The 11105-nt window shown below is 38.7% G+C and overlaps 1 protein-coding gene across 3 annotated transcripts in view; it reads left to right on the forward strand.

Moving 5' to 3' along the window:
- The window catches only part of fer1l6 (fer-1 like family member 6), a 146951-nt gene that overhangs the window by 120566 nt on the left and 15280 nt on the right, over positions 1 to 11105 (forward strand). For all 3 annotated transcript variants that reach the window (XM_043688527.1, XM_043688529.1, XM_043688530.1), the window contains 5 exons: positions 2368 to 2522; positions 4116 to 4258; positions 6129 to 6217; positions 7686 to 7784; positions 9402 to 9643. In XM_043688527.1, coding sequence (XP_043544462.1) covers positions 2368 to 2522; positions 4116 to 4258; positions 6129 to 6217; positions 7686 to 7784; positions 9402 to 9643 — 728 coding nt within the window. The remainder of the gene's footprint in view (positions 1 to 2367; positions 2523 to 4115; positions 4259 to 6128; positions 6218 to 7685; positions 7785 to 9401; positions 9644 to 11105) is intronic.

Raw genomic sequence — 11105 nt, forward strand, 5'->3', positions numbered from 1 at the left:
CACATTTGGGCTATATGTGAGTCCAAACTCATGTTTAGCAAATGTGCAAATGTGTCAAAGTTCTTTGAAGATGTAACAAACAGGGTGGATGTGGGGCTATTAGATGTAATGTATTTGCATTTCCAAAAGGAATTTGATCCAGTTTCACATCAGAGTTACTGCAAACAGCAGTAACTCATGGTGAAGTGAGTGACATGTTAGTACAAATAGATAGTTGACAAACTAACAAGAAACAGTGAATCATTTGATCATTTTCAGGTTGGAAAACCAGAACTAGCGAAATGAGGTGACCTTGACAATTTACAATCTATATTAATGACCTGGACAAAGCAACAAAGAGTATTGTAGTCAAATCTCCTTATGATACAAAGATAAGTAGGAAGGCATATTGTGAGGCAGATACAAAGAATCTACAGAGAAACATTGAGTGGACAAAATATGGCAGAAAAGTATAATGTATGAGCTTATTCAGTTTGGCAGGAAGAATAGAAAATCAGAATATCATTTACATGGACAGAGACCACAGAATGCTGAAGTATAAAGGCACCTGGTGTTCTCGTAAGTGAATCCCCTATGTTAGTACGCTGTTTCAGCAAGTAACTAGGAAGGAAAATGGAATGTTGAACCTTATTATAAGGAAGTTGGAGTATAAAAATGTGAGGTCTTGCTACAATTGTACCAGCCATTTGTCAGATACCATTTGGAGAACTGTGTACAGTTTTGGCTATTTTAGACAGATCCACTTGAGGATTAATTAGAGGGATCAGAAAATAGTCACAAGGCTGTTTCCTGGAATGAAGAGATTGGTTTATGTGGAAAAGATGAGCAGGTTTGGCCTATATTCATTGGAACTTAGATGAATAAGGAATGATCATATTAGAACATGTAATATTCTGAGTGAGAGTCAGTTTTTTTAGGGCTATTTGAGATTTTCCTGACTGACACATTTTGATTTTTGGGGCTCCTTTTCATGCTCATTAATTATTTTATGAGGTAATGGGCTCATGTAGTAATATTATCATATGCATTGTGGTTTATTTTTGGGTTCCTTCCTTAGATAGATTGTACAAATATTAAAGATTGCATACACACATATGTATTTGATCAAATCTAATTTGGAACTTACAAGAGGATTATTGTAAATAAATCTTTAATGTTCATAATTTTTACGCATTCGCAAAAAGGAATAGCTAAATGCATACCTGATTTAACAATGGTGCAACATTAATATTGATTTTCCAGGAGTAATTCTTCCTTACTGGAAAAAATACAATTTGCAAATAGCTTTCTGAAAAGCTTCATGGAAGTTGAATGCAGGGTGTTCACTGTTATCTAGAGAAACAATTTTCAAATTATTATTTGCTTTTACGCATTAAAAATATGTAAGCTCTCAGCTACCCACTACAGAAAATGCTCCTGTGTGCCATCACCTCTCAGCATGTTGAATATTAAGCATGATTATTAATAATATTATTCTCAACTCCATTAAACTTGGTCAATAATGGATAAAATTACATGATGCATAAAGGCCATGATACCTACCCAATCATTAGTAGGTCAATCTCAGTGCTCCTCTCCCCACTCCTCCTGTCTCCACACCTCTCAACTGACACCGAAACACAGTAACCCAAGCTGGTTGCAACCTAGATCGGCCTTAGTGGAGTTCAGTTCCACCAGTCACATTTCCCAGTCTTACTGCTTTTCACTGCTTCTGTATCTGGAAGAGCAGCAAGCTTGGGAGAGAGGGAATTTGTCAGTGATGGAACTGAACAGAATCTGTGTTTGGGGAAACAGTTCTTCACTGATTTTACCTCGCCCACATACTATGACATGTTTTGTCTGATTGGTCACCTCAGCGACTGAATTTTCACAGGCATTTTTGGGCTTTTCAGGGGTACATGTACCTGCCAGCCCTGTGTATTTTGACTGTTAGTCCTGAGGGAACTTGACGGATTAGATACTAAGAGACTTCTTCCTCTCATGAAGGGAATTTAGGAATAGACGTCACAATTTTTGTTTATTCGTTCATGGGATGTGGGCATTGCTGGCTGGCTCATCATTCCTTGTCTATCTCTAGCTGCCTTTGAGAAGGCTGCTTCAGCCAATGATGTCCACATTCCATGAAGTAATAAAAATAAATAATAAGGGGTCTCTCATTTAGGATGGAGATGAGGATGGAGGAGAAATTTCTTGTCTGTAGTTTATTAATCTTTAGAATGCTTTTCCACTGAGGAGGATGTCCCTTATTTTTACTCTTGTTTGTTTTGAGCTCTCAACTACCAGTAGATTTCAAAGCTGACATAATTTAATCAGTCTGACAAAAAACATGTCTAAGGATATTTTAATTACAATCTATAATAATTGCAGAGAAGGTTACAATGCCTGGCGTGATGCAATGAAACCAACCGAAATCTTAAGTAGAATGTGTAAGGAAAACCATCTCCGTGGACCCTACTTCAGATCGGGAGAGATAGAGGTGGAACGCAAAATCTTTGCGGGAAAAACCATCTTTATGGAAGACGGTGAATATCAATATTTATATTAATAAAAACCTGGAATACAGAGATATTACAAAAACTTTGGAACTGTAACATTTTCCCTTCTCAACATTATAAGTGGTGGTTGCATAGCAGGTTTTGAGATTGATGTTGAATGTGGAAATCTCACTTTTTCCTGATCCCCTCCAGCAGATTCACCATAATTACAAAGCTAATTATGGGATTCTTGACTGCAAATTAGTGCCTTCATACACAAAAGAGTAAAAGTTTATTTAACAACCCTATCACAGTTATTATTAAACTGATATGTCTGTGAAACATCAAGTCATATAGTCATACAGCACAGAAACAGACCCTTCAATCCAACGTGTCCGCTGAGACCAGACATCCCAGTCTGATCTAGTCCCTTTTGCTAGCATTTGGCCCATATTCCTCTAAACCTTTCCTATTCATATACCCATCCAAGTGCCTTTTAAATGTTGTAATTGTACCAGCCTCCACCACTTCTTCTGGCAGCTCGTTCCATATATGCACCATCCTCTGTGTGAAACATTTTCCCCTCAGGTCCTTTTTAAATCTTTCCCCTCTCACCTTAAACCTATGCTCTCTAGTTTTGGACATCCTCCACCATAACTATTCACCTATCCATGCCCCTCATGATTTCATAGTATGATTTTATAATAATTTTTATAATAAACCACTATATATTCAAAATTCTGCAGGGTAAGGAGTAAAGGAGAGGTGCTGGCATAATGATAATTTCACTGGACTAATAATCTAGAACCCCAGATTAATATTCTGGCAATATGGCTTCAAATCACGCCATGGTAAATGGTGAAGTTTAATACTGAAATCTGGAATAAATCTGTTCAATGAAGTAAAGATCCTATCGGTTCACTAATGTGCTTGAGGGAAGGAAATCTTCACAGTTCGCTCTATCTCAACGTATTTTCTCTGTACAGATATATAACCGAAAAAGAGAGTGTGAGGATCTCATACAGTATTCTTTTGAATAATTAAACATGTTAGCTTTGATGTTATCCTCATGTGAAGCAGAGATTATACTTTCGTGTAGGATGTGAATTGCCTTCTTTTAAAGCTTATTGGTTATCCTCCTTCATTAATCTATATTGGCCTCCTATTACATATTTATGTGTCATCCTTTCATGAGTGTTTACCTATCCTTATTTATGTGCCCATTTTGTACTGTGTTAGTGCTATACTTCTTTGACGTCAAGTTTAAGGAAAATTTCAACCTTCCTGAGTGATCAATGGGAACACACTTTCAACACTTTCATCAATCCAGTTTCAGTGAATCTAGATGACATTGTGTATTTATATAGTATTTTTAATATACGATGATGTTCCAACATACTTCATGTTAACTTTCAGTGATTCATATACAAGGGAGTTCTCTGAATACCAACACTTTCTAGCTAGCTTTTCCCTACTTAAGAAATGTTTTGTTTCAATTTTTTTTCTGTAGGAGTTGATATTTCACAGTTCTTTACATATTCTACTCACTTGTTCTTTTAGAACTTGTGTGTAATTCAGCCACCTCTAAGTAGCAATAATTGTTTTTTTTATACGATCTAAGCATATTCTTGTTTTATATAGGCGAGGAGGTGATCTCACATGAACACCTGGCTTTAAAGGTGTTACACTATTGGTCAGAAATTCCTGGTGCTGGATATAAATTGGTTCCTGAACACATTGAAACACGACCTCTCTACCACTTGGACAAACCGGGCATGGAACAGGTAATTTCACTGGACTAGGTGGACAAAGCTCTTATTTGCTGAGAAATGAGAGCTTCAACCATTACATGACGTGCTCATCTTATATCATCTACCTCCATAGTGACAAATTCTTACACCCTGATGTGTGTTTAATGCATGAACTTCCTAAAACGTTCATGAATTATTGGGAGCTAAAAAATTGTGTTTTTTAACAGGCAGTATTACAACCATGAATAAACTAAACTCCATTCCGAGCTCAACATGCACTATTTTGTTAGGTCTCTTGTGGTATATTACTAGTGTCCCTGCCTCTGAAGCAATAGGGCTGGGTTCAAGTTTGGCCTTTTCCAGAGGTGTGCAATAATATCTCTGAATAGTTTAATTGTTTTGATAACTATCTGTTTGAGATTTTGGGTTGCTTCATTTATAAATGGACAAGGGTCATTATCTTGGTCAGTGACAATTAGATGTTTCTTCAAGCTGCATAATTTTAAGTTACTTAACAACAAGAAGTTGTTTTATATTGGACCATTAGCATGGTAAAATGCTGGAAAACACTTCATTGAGGCAGTCTCAAATAGACTTTGATGTCGAACTACATGTGGAGATATTCTGCTTGGTTAAAGCAATGGGCTTTAAACTGTATCATAAAGGAAGAGAGAGTGGTAAAACAACAGAGGCCTCAGGTGGGAACTCCAGAGGCTTATTCAAAGGCTTGGAGTGAGTGAAGGAAATTGAAAATATGTAAGAAGTCAGAATTGGATGATTGCAGAGGGTGACAAGTTGTCAGACTAGGAAATTATAGAGATAGGAATAAGAATTTTAAATTGGAACATTGTGGGATGATATCCCAATGCTTTGTGAAATGTTCCTGTTGCTTGGCTATAGGTACAATGACAAAGCTTACTTGTTGTTTTTCACTTAGAAACATATTTAATCATCAGTTTATGTTCCAGATGATTCATGGTGTTGGTCAAGTATGTATTGTAATTAATTTTGGAAATAAATTTGTCCCACACAGTTTGTTGAGAAACAACATGCAGCTCTTTGGGAAATATACATCCACCCAAATATATAAATTAATCACAAAGATATTAGTTGATTCCTAGTGGCAATGAATCCATCTCCTCATGCCCAGGTTTGTTAACTTATGCTTGTAGTGTATTCCTGCTCGCTTGGCTGTGTGGTAGAGTTCTCACTTTCCTATTCAACCAAAATCACTAAAAGCTGCTTGCCTATTATTTGTGACACGTTATTTGCACAAAAAATTGGCTGCTGCATTTGTTGACAAAATTGCATTGGCTAATATTCAAAAGCAACAAATTAGCTGCGCTGTGTTTTGAGTCTTTCTGTGGACACAAAAAGGCAGCATCTGACTGCAAGGTTTTTTTCATTTAATTTGAAAATTGGCTATAATCAAAACCCATTCAGAACCTGGTGCAATTCATCAACCAGATACAAAAGTGAGGGGCTGAATTTAAGTGCAAATCTGTGAAAGATGTGGAATTCTAAAGGGTAGTCTGTTTATTCTTTTAGAATGGAATTTTGACCATATTGGAAACTTATCATAACTTTCTGTCCTTTTTAACATCTTGAAACAATTGCAGAAACTTTCGACTTTGGAGATGCTAAAAAAATGGATCAGTTGCCTAATATGAAAGGGAAATAAGGTGGAGATACTCATTGGAGGGACATTCTAATATCACTTGCTTAGGTTGTCCTTCCCTGCTTTCAAAAGCAAGATGTCTTCAACAACCTCTCTTGAGGCCACAGTCTAATTCTGCATTTTCCAATCTTGTGTTACTAATGTAATCATCACTTAAGCATCGTGTTAAATTTTATGGAAACACGTTACTGCTTGGTCAATTTCAAGTTTCTGATAATCCTCCAGGGCCGTATCCAGATGTGGGTGGACATGTTTCCAATGGACATGCCTCCTCCTGGTCCTGCTGTTGACATATCACCTCGTAAACCAAAAAGGTAAGAGCTGAATTCTAGTTGGAACACAAGCACCATAGTATTTGTAAGAGGGTTTGTAAGAACAGTGTCCTGCTGTATGTCTGTAATTTATTATTTAAAAGGATATTAAACTTTATTTAGAGCCATTCATCTCATTAAATTATTTGCTCTTACTGTGAAAGCTCCCCGCTGTTTTATTCTGCTCTTCGGAGCACCCTGTACTCATTTAATTCTATGACCTTAACTGATATGGTATATCCAGATTATCAAATTGACATCGAATCAAATTATATGCAATTTTAAAAACCATCCACTTTGAAACTAAACATTCTAAAGACTACTTCTGAAATCATTTGTGCCTTACCACAGTGAGACCTTGGCCAATAGTGGAATTGAGGGCTTCAAGTTATTTCTTAGACTTTTACGTTGTTATATTCTTCTTCTTCGGATCCTTTTATAATGGAATATACTGGGGAAATGGATACTATTAGCCTGATATTACACACTAGGTTGAGGACAAATTTATTTTCAAGGTTTTTCGGCCCAGATTTTGAGATCAATGGTCTCAATGGATCGATAAAGCTTCCTGGATAAACTGACCTGGAACTGACCTGTGCCACCGTGGGCGGCACGGTGGCACAGTGGTCAGCACTGCTGCCTCACAGCGCCAGAGACCTGGGTTCAATTCCCGCCTCAGGCGACTGACTGTGTGGAGTTTGCACATTCTCCCCGTGTCTGCGTGGGTTTCCTCCGGGTGCTCCGGTTTCCTCCCACAGTCCAAAGATGTGCAGGTCAGGTGAATTGGTCATGCTAAATTGCCCGTAGTGTTAGGTAAGGGGTAGATGTAGGGGTATGGGTGGGTTGCGCTTCGGCGTGGCGGTGTGGACTTGTTGGGCCGAAGGGCCTGTTTCCACACTGTACGTAATCTAATCTAATCTCATCTAATCTAATCTCTCTGCAAAGATCTGGTGATAAAGGACTGCAGCAGCTAGTCCAATCAGAAGGCTGGAAGCCTCAAAATGAAGGCATTGCAAGACTGGAATGAAAGCAATTGATAATTTAATGAACCATAGGTGGAAGGCCCTAAATTACAGTGGAGAAACCCCACGCGATGGTCCATCAGTGCCCTGGAGATAGCTTCCCTTCTCCTGCTTTGTGTCATGGGGAGCCTCGAGTACTGCAAACCCCACTCCCAACTCCACCATCCACAGGGTGCAACAGCAAGGCTGCCTCCATCAAACCGACAGCATCCTCGCAGGAGCCACTCTGTTGTTCAAAATACAGGTGGCCCCATAAAATGGCTGCCTCCTTGAAGCAGGTGGCCACTGTTCCATATAGCCCACTGCTGAGAAACATCTCCCTCTTGAAATGTGGTTCTAAAATTCAGGCCATGCTGTCTAAGGAAATAAGCTCGCCTATAATTTAGCACTTATGTGAATCATTTGTGGTGAATGCCCGTGGGATATTCCTTGATGGACTTTGATTGCAGGTACGAACTACGAATAATTATCTGGAATACAGAAGATGTCATCTTAGAAGATGAGAATTTTATTACCGGTCAAAAATCAAGTGACATCTACATCAAGGGGTAAGAGCTGCACATGGTTAATATTTGCTTTACTTAATTCAAAAGGAGTTTTATTAGAAACTGGGATTAAAATGTAGTTACAATTTTACCAACATTTTTCAAAATAGAATTATACAGTGCAGAAGAGCCCTTTATCCACCGAGTCTGTACCGCTAAAAAAACACTAAATCTACACTAGTCCCACAATTAAACGTTAAACTAGGCATTCCATAGAACACTTGACCAGAAGCTCACCGAGAATCACAATTGTTCCCGGACGAGACCGGAATGAAGTAAGCTGTGATGATTTAATTAGGCAGGAGTCCAACAAGCAGATATTTACTGTCAAAATAAACTTCTCCCACCTCAGAAGTGAGGTCTTGTTCAGGCAGTGAGAATATTAAGGCACTTACATCCCATTAATTACACAACTTGCTGCAATTAACTTTACCTTCCCAATTAACCTCTGCCGAACTGAGATACTTCAGTAAGTGCGTACGTGACAAGTTGGTCTTCAGCCTCCAGTCTGGGTAAGCTTTCCTGCCTTTTCTCCCTTGAACAAACATCATTAATGTTTTCTGTCTTCATTTTTGCTCTAAGCTCTGAAACTGTAGAAGGCATGTCCAAGGCAAGACGAATCCCTGTACCATTACAAATTCCTACCCCACTTTTTAGGGCTGAACCTAATTACACATACTTGGTGGTTGGAAAACAGGCTGGCTCCAACTTGGCAGAATATTAATAGATTCTGGATTAGTGGTGCTGGAAGAGCACAGCAGTTCAAGCAGCATCCAAGGAGCAGAACTGCTGTGCTCTTCCAGCACCACTAATTCAGAATCTGGTTTCCAGCATCTGCAGTCATTGTTTTTACCTAGAATATTAATAGATCCAAGGCAGCTTTGCCAAGAGCAAGAGATAATATGGAATGTCCAACTGCACTGTGTGGGAAGGACTGGGGCAGCAGTGATATCAAATAGTTGTACACAACCCACAGAGGCATTTCTACCTCTCCTGGACCCACAAAACATGCAAGTAAAGCAAAAAATAAATTAAAAATATTTTTAAGTAATAACTTAAACTTATGTAAGGGTTCTTCTTTGGCTGCAGATCGCCATGTTGCATGTACAGCCCAGATTTGATTAAAATGGCAACAGATTGCCATTTATATCGTTGATCACTGACCGCTTGCAAAGCGATCTCTTGGCCTGCTCACATATCAAAAGAAGCTACTGCCTGAACCAATCAATGTACTGTTGGCTGCAGGGCATGAGATCCAGGGTAAAGAGGATAGCAGCTAGGATGCTTGCTTAAACAGGGCATTGGACCACTTTCAAGTCACTAAGCCATTCCATTTAAGCCAATTGACTTAAAGTAAAGTCTAACCCTCTGACTTTCCAATGTTGGACACTATTGACTGCAGATCCTTCAAGGGATTCCAGCACAAAATTCCAGATGAGTCTTCTTTATGCTCTTTGCGAATCATCACACACTCAAAATAATCTAAATTTGTTCATGAAAATGTTGGAAAGTGGGAATGCAATCCAATTCTTCTCAAGACAAAGGAGCCATTATTCTCTTCCATGGTGTGAATCTGAGGTACAATTTTTTTTAACATTTCAAATTCATTTTTTTCTCTAGCTGGCTAAAGGGAAAAGAAGATGATAAGAAGGAAACAGATGTACATTACAACTCTTTGACTGGGGAGGGAAACTTCAATTGGCGTTTTATCTTTCCTTTCAACTACATACCTGCAGAGAAACAGATGGTTATAAGCAAAAGAGAGTCAATTTTTTCTCTGGATAAGACAGAACGTAAAGTCCCTGCAATCCTAGTACTTCAAGTCTGGGATTTTGAAAGGCTTTCTTCTGATGACTTCTTAGGTAAGTCAGAAACTTGGAATGCTTCCATTTAGAGTCACAGAGATGTACAGCACAGAAACAGATCCTTTGGTCCAACAAGTCCATGTTGACCAGATATCCCAACCCAATTTAGTCCCACCTGCCAGCACCCGGCCCATATCCCTCCAAACCCTTCCTATTCATATACCCATTCAAATGCCTCTTAAATGTTGTAGTTGATGGTTGATTTCATCAAACTTTCAGAAGCAAGTGAATGCTAAAATGCAATGGAACGTTAACTTTCTCTCAAAATCAAGACTTCTTTATTCCCAGTCAGCTGAGCAACATGAGCAGATAGCTATTAATTCATGTGCTATCCACCAAAGTGCCATGTGACATCCCTAATGAGTGTTAGCAGTAAATTTAAATGGCCATTAACAATCCTCTGGGCAACCATTCATAGTGTAAGGTTCAGTTCCCTTATCAAGTTTATGTCTTGTGCTAAACACATTACTGCTTAAATGCCCATCTTGTTACTTGGAGCCTATTCAGCTCAAACTAGTTCATGCCTGTGATTATGGTCCACAAGAATCTCCTGGCTCACATCTTCATCTACACTTTCAAGGTTAAAAATCACCCAACACCAGGTTAAAGTCCAACAGGTTTATTTGGAAGCACGAGCTTTCAGAGCGCTGCTCCTTCATCAGGTGGTTGATTCGAAAGCTAGTGCTTCCAAATAAACCTGTTGGACTATAAACTGGTGTTGTGTGATTTTTAACTTTGTACACCCCAATCCCAACACTGGCGACTCCAAATCATGACTACACTTCTTCTATATTTTTCTATATTTTTCCCCTTCATGTACTTATCTATCTTCTCCATGTGGTCTGCAGGGAAGCCCTCTTATCATTTGCAGTTATATTCTGCTCCTGTTAAAATAAATGAATAAAATTCATGACAGTGACAATGATTTATTTTTCTGCCCTATTTGATTCCAATCAGCAAAGGTAATTTTATAACGTAAGGGAATAGTTAACTGGTTTTTTCATGTTTGTTAGTGATATGCGTCCACATAAAGCATGGATGCTTCGACCACTTTTGGAATATTGCCTGCAATTCTGGTCTCCCTACTATATGAAGGATGTTATGAATCTTTAAATGGCTCAGAAAAGATTTCCAAGGATGTTGCCAGGGTTGGAGGATGTGAGCTAACGGGAGAGGCTGAATAGACTGGGGCTATTTTCCCTGAGGCATCAAAGGTTGAGGGGTGACCTTATGGAGGCTTATAAAATCATGAGGGACATGCATAGGGTAAACAGACTAGAAGAGTATAAAGGAAGTAGGAGTATACTTAAAAGGAAAATCAGGAGGGCAAAAAGGGGACATGAGATTGCATTGGCAAATAGAATTAAGGAGAATCCAAAGGGTTTTTACAAATATATTAAGGACAAAAGGGTAACTAGGGAGAGAATAGGGCCCCTCAAAGATCAGCAAGGTGGTCTTT

This window comes from Chiloscyllium plagiosum, chromosome 4 (genome assembly GCF_004010195.1).
Source record: "Chiloscyllium plagiosum isolate BGI_BamShark_2017 chromosome 4, ASM401019v2, whole genome shotgun sequence".
Lineage (NCBI taxonomy): Eukaryota > Metazoa > Chordata > Chondrichthyes > Orectolobiformes > Hemiscylliidae > Chiloscyllium > Chiloscyllium plagiosum.